We start from the raw sequence: 18,753 nt of genomic DNA on the forward strand, positions 1-18,753 counted from the left end.
TGTTAGTGATTTCCCCCACCTCCCACAAGGAAAGGTGGAATTGTCTCTTTGGGACCAGTCTGCCCCAGACCTGTACTGCCGATGCAAAGATGACCACCACCAGAGCACTCCAACCCACTTGTGACGTCAAGCCATACTGCACATGAGCACCCGATTGTTAGAGTGAATGCAGGGAGCAGAGAAAAATAAACTCTGCCTCCTGCATTTGACGCTTAGAGCCTCTCAAACTGCTAGAGGGGTCCTGAAAGGTTAACAAGTGTATACACAAAGCACTACACTCCATGCTGTGAATGTAGTCCCACACTGCATAAAAAAAAAAAAAAAAAAAAAAAAAACACACACACACACACACACACACACAACATTGAGAGCCATCTTACCTGTCCTGGGGAAGTCACCAGAGGAGGGTACCAGCTAGGCTACTCACCAGTCCTGCCACTCCCCTAGGGGATCCAATCTCTGAACCTGTATAGCATCCTACAGGTCCACAAGGCAATATATCATTGCGCAAGGTCCCATTCCACAGGGTCCAGTGCCAACTAGAAACGTTACAGGCCATGCCACCATGTCCATTGCAGGGTCTGGGTACCATTCCTCTGAGCATTGAAAAGATGTATGAAAATGGATCTGGAATCCCAGGTGGAACTGTTGGGAAGCTTTGTTTTCGCCCAGAGACTGCACAGACATGACCATCACCTGAGACACTGGCATAAAAACTGAAGCCTTTCCTAACGGAGGGGTTATGCCTTTTTTTTTCCCCAGTGTCCAATCACTTGGTGGCAGCATAACTAACATAATGAGTATGAAGGTGCCCTGTGTACTGTGATGTACAATAAAGTATTTTGGCTGCTTCTGGGGTTAGCACAAAGTAATCCCTGACTGGAGTAACAGGGAAGGGGGGTGTTAAAGTGAACCTCGATACTCTTCTATGTATGGACAAATGCCAGCGTCTCCTGCCCACCCTAGCAAGGTATACTCTTTGATCCACTCTTCCTCCCTGCTGCAGGCCATTAAACTTTGGCCTTGGCGCTTGTGACAGCAATCAGGTGTGGCAAACCCTATACTGTGTAGAGAGAATGGGGAGTAGTGCTAACACAATTCCGCTATTTATCCCAGAATTTGCAAGTCAATAACAAATATGGTCAAATTTAACCACTTCAGACCCACGCTATAGCACGTCTATTTCCGGGAGGATGTCCTCCCAGAACCACACCCCCTGGGCCGTGCATCCGGCACACTCCATGATCGCATTAAAGGGCCAAATCACAGCAGCCCTTTACCATGTGATCAGCTGTGTCCAATCACAGCTGATCACATGTAAAGAAACTTGCCTGTTATCGGCATTCCTTTCCTCACGCGCCGTCACAGCGTGAAGAGAGGAGAGTCGGTAATCGGCAAGTGTGACAGGGGACATTTACACAGATAATCAGTGCCGCCCTAATAACAGAACCATAGAAACTTTTTTTTTTTTTCAAGATTTTCTGCCGTTTTTCATTTGTTTAGCAAAAAATAAAACACCCAGTGGTGATTAAATACCACCAAAAGAAAGAATGTCATATGGGTACAGTGCTGCATGACTGTGCAACTGTCATTGAACATGCGACAGTGCTGAAAGCTGAAAATTGGCCTGGGCAGGAAGGGGGAGAAAGTACCCAGCATTGAAGTGGTAAATATGTCTGTGGTAGGCTTTCATGGAAGGTGACACATTTAACGAAGAACAGCCTGACTTTGGTCTATGCAGAGCGTCACCAGATTTAGCACTCTCCAGTTTTAATAAATCAATCCCTGGTGTCTGTTTAAGGTGGTACAAGTACAAGGCATTAGAGAGGAAAGATTACACACTTCAAACTTTTTCATTTGGTATTTATTGTGACATGGTGTAGGAAGTCATGATACAATAAATGGTGACACCACTGGTCACTTATGCAGAGGGTGGTAACTAAACAAAAAGTTGATATTTCTAAAAAAAAAATCTAAATAATAAAAAAAGAACCAAAACAACCAGGGCTGAGTATCTTAGTGTCTTACCACAAATCACGGGCATTAAACTCTAAATTTCCACATAATCCACTCCAATTCATTACAGAAACATGTTTGTTGCATTCCCGTAAAGCCCTCTAATACACTATATAAAGACAAACAGAACATTTCTTTTCAAATTGAATGCAACTTTTTTTTGTTTCTTTGCATTTTTTTTTTAATCCCTGCACAACTGAAAACCAGTTCCTTGTTGGCAAAACGATGAGACAGAGGTTCTGCAGGTCCACGGTGCTGAGCAGAGGGGAAGGGGTGCAACAAACTCAGCAGTATTCTGCCTGTTTAAACACGGACACGGGCTGGGTGCATTAAATTACCAAGCTCCTTTTTAAAACAGTTTAGCTGTTGGCGGCCTCCCCCAAACCGGTGCTGAGAGGAACCACAGGTGTGTACCGCGTTCGGCAGCCACACTGACTGGTCGATGAAGAGACCTGGCTTCACCGCGTCTGTTCAACTGAAACAGGAAAAAGGAAAGCTTGATTACAAATATGGCAGTAGACTGATATTGTACAGAAAGGGCAACTGATGCAGTTGAGAAAAATCGATTAGCTAGTTCAGGGGTCCCTAATCTTTTCACTAATACAGACCCCCCCCCCCCAACTCAATTTCCCAATATGTCACCACACCCCCACACTAGGCTGTTGAAATCATCACTACCAGAACTTCAAAAGATATTCATAGAATGTTTTTACTTTACATATAAATAGTGAAGAATAGAAGAGCAAAAAAGAAAATTAGAAGGAATGCCCTAATCGCATTCCACTTACTGGACTCAATCATTGGAGCGTTTTCTTCATTTGAAGCAAATTCTCAAGATAGCTATATTTTCATTATCTCAAAAAACGTACAGAAATGCTTACACTTTCCATACATGTAACCGAAACAGAAAGCTCACATTGAAATGTATTTGGGCACCATAGAGAAGATGTTACAGAGCACAAATGATTGTTAAACAACACTCACTGTACGAAGAGATGTCAATTTCATCAGGCAATTCGCTGATGTTGACCTCAAACCGATCTTGAACCTCGTTTAGGATTTTTGCATCCTGCTCATCCGATACAAACGTGATGGCGAGACCCTTCGTCCCAAACCTACCAGCACGTGCCACCTAGTGATGGAGAAAAAAAAAAAAAAAGACATGGAAGTTTAAAAAATAACTCTGGTCTGTAAATGTTACTTCATCACTCCATTGGAGTCATAGCTCTTTGGAGGCTTATGCCTTAAGTGAAGGTGTTTGGGCCAGGCAATTTGCTGCTTAGAAATAGAACAAAGCTCCACAGTGAAGCTCCCAGGGCACTGTCCGCATATATAAGGTTGCTGTCCACTTCCCAATCAAGCTTCCTGCATTGCCATGACAATGCATGTTTCAGGGGCTTTTCCCCTTTATTCAAGTCGAGACTTGAGAAAGGGGGACAAGCCCCCGAAATGTGCGTTTTCATGGCAAACCAGGAAGCTTGATCAGGGAGTGGCCAGCAATCCTATACACACTGACAGTGCTCTGTGAGCACCACTGTGGAGCAGCACTCAGTTGGGAGTGCACGCGTTCCTTTTCCCAGTCTGTACGCACAGCTTGCAGTGAGAGAGACTGTTATGAAACGTTAGATCACATAAGAATCCTGGCCAGTGATACATGTGAGATATTGAAAGGTGCACACCTGATCTGGTTAATATGAGTGCATTTTATTCTCTTGGTTTAATATTTACTGCGCTAGTTGTGCGCTTCCCTTTGTTTCCTTATGTTTTGAAGCCTGTGCATCCCCTGGTGCATGATCCTAGGGATAGCTGCAGATCCGTCAACGTAGGAAGAGAACATATGAAGTAAGTCAGTGTTCTGTGAAGCGGATTAGAAGTTCAGTGCAGTAAGTGGAAAAAGAAATCTCCTCTTGTTTCTGGATTTTCTACCTAGGCCTGAGTTACTACATCCTTGAAGGAGATCACATGCACCTACCTCTATACCTGCAAGAGCTGTGTATTTAGAGAGGGCACCAACAGAATAGCAGGAAGCACAATGTGTGGGAGAACCTGTCATTTTGACATGAATAGGTAAAGTGACAGATTCTAACACATTAAAAAAAAATGAGTCCAAGCATCCGAAGCTGGAAGGGCCTCCAATTTGCAATTAAATATCCTAAACCACATGAGAACACTTCTAGTCTGAGTCTGGCCTGTTCTGTTTAAAGAATTAAAGAAACAGGAAAATTAAGCAGAGTTCATACCCTGTGCAGGTAGGTGTCAGAGTCTTCCGGCATGTCATAATTGAAGGCAATGTTTACTCTCTCAATGTCCATGCCACGACCAAAAAGATTGGTGGCAACCAGGATCCTGCGCTGGAAATCCTTGAATTGTTGGTACCGGGAAAGCCTGTCGGTGAACACAAGATTTTAAGTTATTCATCTATGAAGAGTGCAAACCATAATCCCAGAGCTCCCCCCTACGAGCACATCTCTGAGCCTTCATGGCTCAACACTCCAACTCATTTTCTGCTAAGATGAAGTAGTGAATCACAGGTCCCACCTTTCCTCCTGTTGCATTCCGCGATGAATAGCAATAGCTGGGAAGTTCTGTTCCACCAACAGCTGAGCCAGAGCAATGCATCGTTGAACTGACTTCACAAAGATGACCACCTGCAAATAGCCGTGTAAACAAATGAGCAAGAGCCTTGAAAATCATTATAGCTTATAAAAAGCAGCTCAGTAAAGCTGGACATACACCTAACCATTTAATTCTACAATTTACTTTAGATCTACGAAAAAAAAAGTTTTTTTCTCCTGAATAATATTTATTGCAGTTTCCCTGTTGCAGCTTTTCCCTCACTTCCTGATCAGTAAAAATGTTGTCCCCCCAGAAGAGAAAATGAGAAATCTCTCTAATGGAACCCTGGATAGCAGTAAAACCTAACACAGGTTCCTAGGGTTGCACCGATACAAATCCCCAGACCTGTGAAGCGGCTTTGCGTTGTCTGACAGCAGAGGATCAGCAATGAGGTACAGCGGGCTTGGGGAGGGGTCCAATGGATAGCTGGAACCGCCGGGGAAGAGTGAGCCATGGGAGAGGCAGGAGGAGCCCATGCTGCAGCCACTGATGTCCACAGTGGTATCAGGAGCTGGAGATGTCGGAACCAATCAAGCAGGAAGGTTTCCCGCACCGCTCCTGCGTGAACTCAGGCTCAAAGTCACTATCCCTCATGTTGTAAAGCGCTGCGTAAACTGTCGGCGCTATATAAATCCTGTATAATAATAATAATAACAAGACTGGGTTCACACAGGAACTGTGCGGGAAACCGCATGCAATTACCTTTCTCCATACTATCCAAAACTAAAAATAGAAATTCTAGTTATCGGTAAACTTTAAACTTACAAACAGCAAAGTACAGGCAGTCCTGCATTAGCTATGACATCCCAAGAAATTCCCTTAGGTTTGAAAAATGTAGACTCCAAACCCCGACCCACATTGTATGAATGCGTCATAAAATATGGGCCACCGCGTGCATAGGTATTGCTACTCCCCGTTATACCCCACTAGGTTATGCATGATATTTTACAGCCCATTCAGACCGCGATGTGAAGCCTTTGTTAGCCTATGGAGTTCTCTCTACTTAACATAGCAGGAGCTCCACGATCAGGGGAGAGCCAGCCATGTGACCACCAGGCCTCATCATGGGACCCTCCTGGACTTTTTTTTTTCTCTTACTGTAATTAATATTTATTTTTATTGCACACATTCATTTTAAGGGGTCATTCAGATGAGCGCCGAGACCAGTCCTCCGCGCTTAACTGTTTTTCTTGCTACGTCTGCATCCACCTCGGAGCTGCACAAAGGCAGCCCTAGAAGTGAATGTAGACTCAGCGGCTGCACATGTCTAAATTTAACAGGCAGGATCAGGTGCATGGATCCGATACAAAACACAGTGTCTGCGTTCGGATCTGTGCATCCCCTTCCAAAGCACATCCAATTTTCACATGCAGCTGCTGCATCCACCTCTATGGCTGCAGTCGCTGCCTATACACAGCTCTGGATTGGATGCACACGCAGCAAAAAGCAGCTCAGCACAGATAAAGGGTCTCAGCACCTCAGAATGAGCCCAAAAGCTCAACTCCAACCAAAGTTTTTATTTTGGTTCAAATAGAGTAGATAAGTCTTAACCACTTGAAGACCAGCCCTTTTTCTGACACTTCTCACATACAAGTAAAAATCAGTATTTTTTGCTAGAAAATTACTTAGAACCTCCAAACATTATATCATTTTTTTAAAAGAAGAATTACATTTCCTAAAATTATTTTTACACTTTACACATTTTTTTTATTATCACAAGGAATGGAAACATCCCTTGTGATAGTAATAGGCAGTGACAGGTCCTCTTTCGGACCCCAGATCTCTCCTATTCCCTTAAAAGGTTTTGATCATACCAAGAGTGATCCAATGCTTTTTTTTAAACCAGTAATGGTTTGTTTACAACCGGTGAATCGGAAGTGATGAATGCTTCCGGTTTCTTAGACCAAAGAGATGATTGAGGCCGTTCCGGTCCCCAATCAGCTCTACGGTCAGCTAGCGGAACCGTCGGGATGGGAGAGCCCAACAACACCCCTAACGTCACTTTTAAAAGCAATCCAGTGGCTATTTAACTGCTCGGATTGCTTTTACTGAAAAAAGCATCGCCAGCTCTAAAAAAAAAAAAAAAAAAAAAAAAACGATCCCGGGATGCTGCAGCTGCCGCCATCATCCTGGTCTAAACACTGGAACTTGGGCAATGTACAGGTACGTCGCTCGGATTGCTTTTACTAAAAACAGCATCGCCAACTCTAGATACCGGGATGCTGCAGCAGTCTTCCCAGGTACATCGCTCGGATTGCTTTTACTAAAAACAGCATCGCCAGCTCTAAATAACAATACCGGGATGCTGCAGCTATCATCCTGGCATAACCACGGAAAGTGGTTAAATTCATGTTTTTATAGTCGTCTGCATCCCTATTCTGGGGAAATCCCTTCACAACCTATGAGTGTAGAGGTGATGGGATCTCTGGTGGATAAATAGAAGAAAACATAAGTGGACGACATTCTTAAATGTCTTCCATTTCTCTTCAAACTGAGCTTTGTAAAAGAAACAACAAATTTTTCACCTGGTTGAACTCCAATAGATCTAGAAGATCAAAAAGTTTGCGGTTTTTCTCATTGTCCTTGAGCTTGACGTAATATTGTTGGAGTCCGTGAAGAGTCAGCTTGGTCTCGTCATCCACAAAGATTTCCATTGGCTGAAGGAGGGGGGTGGGAAATTAAGGGTTAAACAGTAAGGGGAGGGGCCGGCTTTCCTTATAAATTTTTGAGAAGTCCTATTACAGGGTGAGGCGTGATCGAGGTGGATTCCTAGATGACCTCTTACATGGACTAAGATGGCATCTTGCATAGATTGTTATGGCAAAAATTACCAGGACTTACAATTTAAAAAGCTATGGTCCAGTTCAACAGATTTAGCTATTGGGACTGCAAAAGAATTATATAGCAAACACTGGATGGGTGTTTTAGGACTACAGCAGCAAGATTTGTTTCCATGAGCTCCAACCGGAGAGCTTTGCAAGTTCATTAAAGAATATGTAAGCCCAACATTTCATGTTTTTGATATGTGCCTGCTGTACCATGTATTTGTATGAAAAAGTATCCTGTTCTCTTTGCATTGCTTCCCTGGTGATCCTGTCAGTCCCTCTGCTTTGCTATTAAAAACTGACCACACTGGGCATAAGAGCACAGCCTGGTCAGTTCTCTAGTTGTGCTGGAAACTCAGCCTAGTCTCCTCCAATGAGCAGACTTGTCCTGACCCCCACCCGCACAGCTTTTCTCTGGCACGCTCAGTGCACTGCAGCTTCTCTTTCTCCCAGCTCTTATGCAGCTGAGAACAGAGGAATCGTGATCACTTATAAAAAAAATAATTGAAGTACTTTTTTTTATAGCTATACACAATATCTATACACAAATGTTTATCCTTTGATTTCGATTTTTAAACTGAATGAGTTGTTTGAGGCCTGGTTCACACTGATGTGATACAGGAAAGGCGCAAGATTCGCTGTTTCCCCACATTGCACTGCATAGCACGGCATCCATGCAATCTGCTGTGGGTGTCCCTGAAACTGATCGCAAAATGCAGTGTGATTGCCAGAATCGCATCGCATGGATGTGAACACCCATGTGATGCAAGTGTGAAAAAAATAAAAAATGGTCCTGCACCAGTTTGGTGCAGATGCGATTTGAACCATACGAACCACACAGACATCACATCGTGATGTGCACAGGAATGCGGTGCAAATTACATGTGGTGTTCCACATGCACTATGAGCCCAGGCTTATAAGGTGATCGTTTACAATCACTTTAACCAGCTGTGGACAAGTAGGCGTACTACACAGTCAAAAAAGCATGTAACTGAAGTACATAGGGCAAATAATACACCCCGTCCTGCTCCACAGCCAAAAGTTGCTATGTATGTAATACAGCAGCTTTAATAGATCTGGATGATCTATCTGTATAGTGTCAGTTTAAGCAACATGACAAGTATAATTTACATATATTATATATATATATATATATATATATATATATATATATATATATATATATATATATATATATATATATATATATATATATATATATATTTTTTTTTTTATATATAGTTTATTTTTTAATAAACTGTGTGTCCATTTACCCCTTAGTTTACCCTAATCAGCTCTAACTCTTCCTTTCCCTTCTCCCTTTAACCATTATTTTCCTGCTGATATTTCCCAATTTTCATTCATTTTGATACTTTTTTTTTTTTGTAAGATGCAGCACTAAAACAAGTGCTAAAATTAGAAGATTTTTAAAAAAAAACAAAATTCGAAAACAGGCACACTACAGTGTACACCCATGCAAGCGGAGTGTTTGCCCACGTGGGAATGCAAAGGTGTTCCGTATATCCATGTGAAGGCAACCCCATTTATATCAAATGGGATGAAACGGCTGCACGGACACAGCTGCTGCTCCCACTTTGATATTCATACAAATTCTTGGCCCCAGACACTGACAGTGTGTGCAGGGCCATGGCAACCACATGGATGTCAAATTTAGAGCAACAGCTGTGTCTATGCAGCCACTGCTTTCCAGCTGACATAAATGGTTTTGCCTGCATGAACAAGGGTGTATGTTGTAGTACGCCCATGTGATTGAGGCTTTAAAGCAGAGCTCCACCCAAAAGGGGAAGCTCCACTTGTTTGCTTCCTCCCCCCAGCTGCCACATTTGGCACTTTTCTGAGGGGAGTGGGTACTTGTTTTTGACAGGTACCCGTCTCCACAGCGAGGTCCCCCGGAGGTTCAGCCACCCTCCTCCACCATTCAAAGCGCAACTTCACTGCCGATTTACCTTACAACAAATGGCGGCGGCAGCACCCGAGAGCCGACTGAAAAATCAGCTGGGGTACCAACATCGGACAGGCAAGTGTCCTAATATTAAAAGTGAGCAGCTGTTTTTTGTTTTTTTTTGGTGGGGTGGGTGTGTGTGTGTGTGTGTTTGTGTGTGTGTGTGGGGGGGGGCGAACTCCTTTCAGCTACAAGATATTTTTGTTTTAGGGTTAAGATATACTTCAAGCATTTTTGTACCCACAGTCCAGTTTTAAAGCTGTGTGGGCTCAAAACAAGAAGCAGATCTAACTGTTGCCCACCTACCTGCAGAATTCTTAAGTCACAGAATTCTGAAGGGGGAACTCCAGAAGAAGCCTTGCTACTGTAGTCCTTACAGAAATCAGAAAATTTGCTTTGTCACACAACTAAATATCAGGCTTGCCAAGATTGTTTAGTCACTGGGACATTTTTCAGATCCCTTGGTCTTCATTATAAGGTTTCTGATGTTCGTAAAACTCCTGTGTGAGAAGTCCTTGAAAGGAGCAGCCATTCCTAAATCACAGACCACATCCGACTTCCACAGCAGCAATGAATACGTTAACAATGTGGCACATGTCAGGGAACAGCTGCTTTCATCAGACCTTTGAGACACAAGTGTTTTGGTTTTTGTCCCCCCCCCCCCCCAGAGTCTCATTAGCAAAGCTGGTAAAATAATTTCAACTAGTTACCCAGTAACTAGCCATAATTAGCTAGGATTTGTCACCTAGGTTTTTTTTTTTTTTTTATAATATGGGTCTCTTAAAACAGGTAGGTAGCAACTGTTTCTTTGTTGCATCTGTCAAAGCTAGTGGTTTCCCAGCTGGTCTGTTTTTATCAATTTCAAAAACACAGTGAGGTTTGTCTGACAGCTGCAACCAGGGAGAAACAGCCATCAATAATGGGAATCCACCTGTTTTAAGAAGCACCAGGAAAAAATGAATAGGCCGAGAATGTTATTCCTCCAAAATGCCATCTTATTCCACTGAAAGGGATTAACAACTCAAAATCACATCACATTTTTCACAAGAGAAAGGTGGCTGACAAATATGCACTCACAGCACCATACATCTTTCTAACGGCATTCACAACACAATCCATTCCAATACTAAATACAGAAAGAGGAGGGGGCCAAGTGCAGAGAAGGGTACATCATGTCATTTATGGCCATACATCTAGGTTGGGTGTAAGCTCCTAAACACAAAATTTCACCACAGACACAAAGTACTTGCATGAGTGATAGAAGACATTTAACTTTTTTAAAGGGATTGATGAAAATTAGCAATTATATTTACTGCAATGATGCTCAACATAATATTTCTGTAAACATTAAATATTGCAAAGCAAGTTGCAGCTATAATAATAAAAATCCACCAGTTTATTATGGTGGAAGAATTAGGAGTACACAGATTCAAATGCGGTCCTGTAAAGGCTGACCACAAGTACAGAGCAGAGAGGCTGGCTGGTTGTTTTTAAAAAGGAGCCTGCAATAAGGCCTGCCTACAGCAACCAATTGTAGGCAGTAGATCTAAATGAACCAATCAGCTTCTTACTAACCTGCAAAATAAACATGCCGTGTATTCTGGCAATGTCAGATCCACCTTCACTCCCTGGGGACTATAAAAACACAGCAGCATGAAAGCAAATGAAGTCACCTTTTAAGCTCGGTTCAAATTGCTGCGACCAGAAAGTTGCGCAACTTACAGTGCGGGACTTTGCCAGGTGACTTCAGTGCGACTTTGAAGCAACTTCAGAGAATGCCTCGATAATCTTGCCGTAATGTCGGATTCAACTCACATCAATTAAGATGAAGATCCAACTTGGAGGCAACTTCCATTGGTCTATGTTCAAAAGTCGGATAGAATTTGCCTTGAAGTAGTACAGGAACCTTTTCTAAAGTCAGAGCGACTTCAGTAGTGCTAATTAGTACAACTCTCATTAACTAAAATGGGATTTCACATGTCATGCGACTTGGGGTCTCACAAGTCGGATCCTAAGTCGTGGCAGTGTGAACCGAGCCTAAAAAAGCTGGCCTCATCCTGGTATTAGAGCCGACAACTTTAAGCCGGCCATAGATAAATTAAATCTCATCTGGTTCAGCAGGGACTGGCCAAGATTCAATCCATCTAAAGGCAGACTGGTTGTACTGAATCCATCGATCGACTTTCAGTGCAACCAGCCTGTTGGATTTTTTGCATGTGATTACTGCCGGTGGCTTATAGAGCTATAGCTGCCAGCAGTCATCATTAAGCTATAGCTGCCAGAGGGAATCATTGTGTTCTGCCGGCCGGGAAGGCTCCCCGTTGGCAGAACACAATGCCGGAGGAGGACAACACTGACTGTGTTGATGAGGGAATTGAGCGATTTTCTTTTCTGAAACCCGTGGGTGCAGGAAACAAAATTGCATCATCTATGGCTAGCCATTATGATCACCAGAGCGGCACAACACCAACATACCTGGCCAGAATTTGACAGCCCCCTCCCATGCTCATCTCCAGGATTTCTCCAGAGCCTCTCATCCTCATCCTCTACCCGAATCTGTTCAGCTATCTCCTACTCTGTCCACCTTTAGATGCTGCCTGAAAACTCATCTCTTTAGAGAAGCCTATCCTGCCTCAACCTAATAAACTGAACTTTTTACTACTCCATCAACTCAGTTATTATTCTTTGTATTATTGTCCCTTCCTTTCTGATTGTAAAGCGCTCATAAGCAGGGCCCTCCTAATCCTCTTGCCTGGCATTATAATGTAACTGCAGTCTCCCTTTATATTGTGAAGAACTGTGCAAACTGTTGGTGCTCTATAAATTATGTATTATATAATAATAGAATTAGGGAGGGCAGATCAGTCATTGCCAAAATACAATGGCGTACTTAGATTCTGTGTGTTTCACAGATTAGTGAGAACATGACTGGTTCTCTTTAGCTCAACAAAATTCCCCATAATAAAAACACAGAATCCTCTTGCTCTGCTGTTGAATCACTTTAAAATTTTTATATTTCTAGCTGATGGCAAAGGCAGGTACATATTCATAAGCATATCACATTTTCCCTTAATTTAGGTATTTTCTGGGCTAGGCAGGTATTTAAATGAAGCTGTTATCTATTTAGTCACTAACGGGCATAAGAATGAGAAGTATACATAGCAATGCTTCATGTTTCAACTGTTATACATCAGCCCTATTAGGAAGCCAAATATTCAGCTTCATCTCAGAAAATGACTGCCACTGTTGTCCCAATTTATTTCTATGTATGGATGCATGAAGATACTAAGCCAGGCAGACAGAATAGCAAAAACACCTGAGAGATGGATAAAATAACTATTCTGTTATTATGTAGATGACACTTAAGGATGGGGCCTTTTTGTGGCTCAGGGTCTGTGTACACCAGGGCTGGTTTCTTGCCACTTACCATCTCTGTCAGAGCAATTATAGTACTGCACATTTCCAGGGCCACTGAAACCATTTTCAATCGGAAACGTTCTTTTTCTGCGTCAACATTCTATTATTCTACTTCAATGTGTTCCTTACATCCGGCGAGCAGCATTTGCATTCAAAAAATAGTTCATGTTTTGTGGTTGTAAACCCTTACAGACCACTTTTTGCTACAGGTAAGCCTATAAGGCTTACCTGTAGCTACCCAGGGTATCTCCTAAACCTGCACGGTTTAGGAGATGTCCCCTGTATTTGCATGTGCCGATGTCATTGGCACATGCGCACTGAACCAAAGGCACGTACGTGCCGCTGCTTCAGTTGGACTGTGCCATGACCTGCAGCTCCTGCTTGCATGCGCAGGAGTGAAATCATCGCGGCTCCGGCCAATCACAACACCGGAGCCGGGAGTGATGTCGCTGGCCGGTGCTGTGTACGGGCACCGCAGCGAGGGCTTCGATCTCAGGTATTACATAATGAGCTAGTATGCTATGCATACTAGCTCATTATGCCTTTGTCTTGCAGGTGTTAGCTTTTTTTTCACATTGGGTTTACAACCACTTCAGCCCTGGAAGGTTTTACCCCCTTACTGACCAGAGCACATTTTGCGTTTCGGCACTGCGACGCTGTAACTGACAATTGTGCAGTCGTGCGATGTTGCACCCAAACAAAATTGACGTCCTTTTTTTCACACAAATAGAGCTTTCTTTTGGTGCCATTTGATAACCTCTGCGGTTTTCATTTTTTGAGCTATAACCAAAAAAAAGCAATATCTTTTTGCTATAATAAATATCCCCCCCCCAAAATTATTATTTTTATATATATATATATAAAAATGTCTCTTAGTTTAGGCAGATATGTATTCTTCGACATATTTTTGGTAAAAAAAAAAAACGCAATAAGCGTATATTGATTGGTTTGTGCAAATGTTATCCCGTCTACAAAACAGGGGATAGATTTATGGCATTTTTATTATTAATTTTTTTTTTTTTTTTATTAGTAATGGTGGCGATCTGCAATTTTTATTGGGACTGAGACATTATGGCGGACCTATCGGACACTTTTGACGCTATTTTGGGACCATTGTCATTTATACAGCGATCAGTACTAAAAAATGCACTGATTACTGTGTAAATGATACTGGCAGGGAAGGGGTTAAACACTTAAACACTAGGGGGCGATCAAGGGGTTAAGTGTGTCCTATGGAGTGATTCTAACTGTGGGGGGGTGGGCTTCCACTGACATGACAGCGATCACTGCTCTTGATCACAGGGAGCAGTAGATCCCTGTCATGTCACTAGGCAGAACGAGGAAATGCCTTGTTTACAAAGGCATCTCCCTGTTCTTTCGCTCCGTGACACGATCACGGGCCCCTGGTGGACAGAGTCCATGGGCACGGAGGGCGGGCGCCATGCCCACAAAGCCGTTTCTTAAAGGGGACGTACCTGTGCACCCATTTGCCCAGCCGTGCTATTGTGCTGACGTAAATTGTTGTGCGCTGGTCGGCTAGTGGTTAAGGGAGTAACCCAATTCATGTCTCTACTAACTGAAAAAAGCTAGCCAAGCAATGAGCATTAAAAGGAGATCTGCCATAAGTTCACCTTTGGGAACATGTTCCACCCGCATTTAGGGTGCTGCAGCCGCTGCCCAATCCCCCCCTCCCTGTGACTGACAGCACGGGGAACTTCTCCCAGTACTGCCGTTTTTTAAATCAGCTCCGTGTGTGAATGAACTACAAGACCCAACATCCTTTGTGGCTGTTGGTTTGTAGTTCTCAATGAAATACCACTGCCCTGTGGAGTGCCCTGGTAGTTCATTGATTCTTTCTGTCACTGTACCTGTCTGCCCATACAGGATGTGCGGGTACACTGACAGGTCTGCATGGCACCAGCGATCTACTGATCACAATGCTTTTGCAGGCTCAAAAAAATAAAATAAAATTATATAAACAATAATAATAAATGCACATTTTTTTACCTGCAAATAACTGTGCATTTATTTTTATGAACTTATCCTTTAAAGCAAAGCTGAGCTCTGGGATTTTTACTGTAGCTGAGACACAGTACGCTGAATTATTTATTTTACCCCTCTGTGTCGGTTTTGGTCACAAATAGCCAGTGTACACAAATTTTGAAAACAAAGTAATGGTATATTGGGGAGGGCCATAATCACAAGTCAGTATGATGGTACTTGTGCACTGGCTTCTATCAGGAAATTAATTGTTAATGCTTTTCTTTATGTCAGCCTGGCTGTGCAGCTTCTTTGCATTAGTATCAAACCTTCCTGTATGGAAAAGGCTTATATATTCAATGATAAAAATACAAAAAAAAAGTCTGGAGTTAATAATGCTGCAGATATCTAGGAGCAGTAAGAACCTGGGATTGGCAAACAAAATTCAGAATGGGTGTTCTCAAGTCTTAACACATGTAAATATTACTACTGTGTATGAAAAAACCCATCCGGTAAGAACACCAGATGTTGGTGTCCAATGTACAACCTGGAAATAAATACTGTGAGAGGTTGCTTTATATTTAATAAATACATCGAATCTGGAAAAATTCAGTAACTTCTAGAACAGGAAAGCAGGCACTTTAAAATATATTTACATGGAACTGAAATTTGATTTAGGAGTTAACCCTATAGTCTGTGCCCATGTATTTTTGCAGCTTAATCCCCCAGGTGTTGCACACAGGCAGCCCACTGATGTCTTTGGGGACACAGCGGCTGCTCCTCCCACTTTGATAGCCATATGGGTGAGCAGCCCTGAACATACATTGTCTGCATTTGGAGGCTCTCACCCACATGGCTGTCAAATTGGGACAAGCGGCTGTGTCCATGTAGCCGCTGCATCTCCACAGACATGAATGGGCTGCCCGCTTTCAGCACCTGGAGCCCCAAATAGCCTTGAACGCTGAAATACAAGCTACAAATGGTTGCATGAAAATCACAATCCGTTATGTAGAAAAGTGTTACAGGCAATGATATTTGGTATTTGCATAAGATCATGACAAGACAGCTAGGCAAACTTGTCACTAGCATGCCCTTTCACCTCAGCTAAACTTTTGGATATTATATTATAAAAAAGAGGGTTCGGCTAGGTACTCACATAGAGTAAAAACAGCTTGTCCCAGGATCCCATAAGCGGTCGACCGGAGACACATGGCAATGTCTAGGACTATGAAAAAGTTAAAGCTGATTTCCATGTCTCCTGTGACTATAGTTTGGTCCAAACTATTTAAAGTCACAGGAAACAATGTCTGTAAGCACTGTATATTCCTTCAGCTACATATAGTGCACAGTGCTGAATTGTGGCTGTGAGGCAAACACTTCGCGTCTCACACTCAAAACAATACAGAGTCAGTCTAAGCAGCACACCGCCATTCATAGGGAGCTTTGTATTCTGTGAATGAATACAAGGCTTCCTCTGATTGGCTGGGTTGAAAAATGCAACATCATCAGCCTGCCCGCCCAGCCAATCATAGGAAGCTTTGTATTCATTCACAGAATACAAAGCTTCCTATAAATGGCTGAGCAACACTCAGACTGACTCTGCATTGTTCCAGGTGTGAGATTGAGTCAGAGGGGCAGGCTGATGACATCACACTCTTGGACTCTACCAATCAGAGAAAGCTTTGTATTCATTCACAGAATACAAAGCTGCCTATGAATGGCTGAACGCCGCTCAGACCAACTCCATTCTGTTCCGGGTGTGGGACAGCAAGTGCTGCAACACAGCACTATGAACTGTATGCAACTGAATATACATGCAGTGCTTAGAGACACTGCAGTACTTAGTGAAGGAAACCGTTCATTTGGACCACAGCTTGGTTCAAACTATTTAACTTGACAAATCAGCTTTAATAAGGCCCAGGCAATGCATTGTGGAATGGGAAGGGAAAAACCTCTCTTCTGGGTGCACTTATTTTTACATTCCAAGAAGCTGGTGGAACCTGTTGTCATCTGGCTAATAAGGTCATGCTAGTGACGAGGTTATCGGAATGCTCATGAGTCTTACACGAGCCCAATTCCCAATGTGCTATGACTAAAGTGCAGAAGCGCATATTAATCAGATATAATATTTTACTGTTCAAAGTTTAGTAATCTGATCCGTAATTTGCAGCTATGGATTTATGCACTTTCAATAATCACTGCACTTTGGACCTTTTTTGAAAGTCCAATGGCCTGACAAATCAGAGTAGCTTGTATTTGAAGTGCAGGCATACTCAGACTTACCAGAACATTGAATATAAAAGCCTTTCCACAATGTACATTAGAAATACATACATAAGCCACAATATACAAGTCTCATACATTCACTCCGTACATAAAAGCTAATTATATGCCAGTGTATGTACCATCACAACATCCACATTCTAACTTACAACAAGGACAGGAAATGCCCAGTGTATGTGAAGATGAACACACTGGCACATATTTTTTTTCAGACATTCACACTGACTCGAGCAGCATAAGAGATAAAAGAGCAGAGAGAGAGATGGAAAGAGGGGGTAGTCCTGTTTCCCTGGTGCTATCCCGTGGATCAAACTTTATGGAATTTCACTAAACCCCCCTTATAATCACTTCCATAGAAAAACTCAAATGTTTCCCATCATAAGGAATTGTAACTGACCTCCTGCTGACTGCCATCCCAACACCACACATGTCACAGCCCAAAGCACCGTTTCTGAATTGAGCTACCCAATTTGTGAACTGATTCTTGTTTAAACTTTCCCTCTTTCTAGCAATAACTACCCAAGGTGGTTGAAAGCCCCCAAAGCTAACTTTATAGCATGAATATTGTTAAGCATTCTATAAACATTATAAAAACATCTGTCCCACAACAATGTGAAAGCCTATCTAAGCTTGGCTATCTGAACAGAAGTTAACAGCCCTCGTAGCTATGCCACCCCACCCACCCACTTTCGTAACAGCCCTTTAATACTGCTAGTAACAACTGTGCCCAGTTCCTACTGGCAGTAAACCACACCTTTCTCCCACCCACTTTATATTAGCACTGCCAAAATTGACCAAATTTTAAAAAAAAAAAGTTTTTGTTTTTTTTAAAAACAGAAAAAAATATTTAAAAAAAATAAAAAATGGACTATTAGGTCACTCGAGGAAGCCAAAAAAGTGTGACTGCCACGGTATAATAGAAGAGCTCATTAATGTGACAAAGGTATAGTTTCAAAAAGAAAAAAAAAAAAAAAAAAAGCTCTCAATTATACAAGAGTCTTTCCTTGAAAATGTTGAGCATTCATCTATACAAAAAGTGCAGCAGTCACAAAAAATACTGAATATAGTGGCCCTTAGTGTGGCAAACAGTTGTGCTAAGTAAAAGCAGAGGTCAGTACCTTGGCACTGAATTGTTAATATCGATCTATAATGCTTTATGACAAAGGGCAAAGCTTGTGCCAAAAACAATGCTGTGGTTTAGGGACTGACTTGCTTGTACCACAAAAAAAGCCATAAAAAAGTAAAATGGTGTGTTGCGTTGGTGGTTTAAATAAGAATTAAATGGTATCACACCAGCATTTGTATAGATATGTGAAATAGTTGTGATGAGGTATTAAGTGACTTCATTTGGAAGGTCATTTTTGTGTGACACTGGTGGTGTATCACACAGGGATAGCTGTTAACTTTTGTGATGTGTCACAATGGGACTGGCTGCTGGCTATACACTTGGGTAATGTGTTGGTGGATGGCACAGGGGTTTGATCTTTGCAGCTGGCTTTAGTAAAATGTGTAAGGCCACAGGGTTATGGCTACTGTGACACTTGGGTGTGGACGGTGTCACAAAAACTGGGTGTTCCCTATAAGCATTATTGATAGTCCTACAAAGAATGCCTACTAGATATTGTGAGACTTCTGTGGATACTGTCATGAGG

General features: G+C 42.4%; 1 protein-coding gene across 1 annotated transcript in view; it reads right to left on the reverse strand.

Moving 5' to 3' along the window:
• Window positions 1-1,846: 1,846 nt before the first annotated feature.
• The window catches only part of DDX39B (DExD-box helicase 39B), a 41,537-nt gene continuing 24,630 nt past the window's right edge, over window positions 1,847-18,753 (reverse strand). Inside the window, exons 7-11 of the mRNA XM_073598457.1 lie at window positions 7,158-7,289; window positions 4,555-4,664; window positions 4,257-4,401; window positions 3,001-3,148; window positions 1,847-2,491 (exon numbers count right to left, since the gene is read on the reverse strand). Coding sequence (XP_073454558.1) covers window positions 2,475-2,491; window positions 3,001-3,148; window positions 4,257-4,401; window positions 4,555-4,664; window positions 7,158-7,289 — 552 coding nt within the window. The 3' untranslated portion in view covers window positions 1,847-2,474. The remainder of the gene's footprint in view (window positions 2,492-3,000; window positions 3,149-4,256; window positions 4,402-4,554; window positions 4,665-7,157; window positions 7,290-18,753) is intronic.

This window comes from Aquarana catesbeiana, linkage group LG09 (assembly GCF_042186555.1).
Source record: "Aquarana catesbeiana isolate 2022-GZ linkage group LG09, ASM4218655v1, whole genome shotgun sequence".
Lineage (NCBI taxonomy): Eukaryota > Metazoa > Chordata > Amphibia > Anura > Ranidae > Aquarana > Aquarana catesbeiana.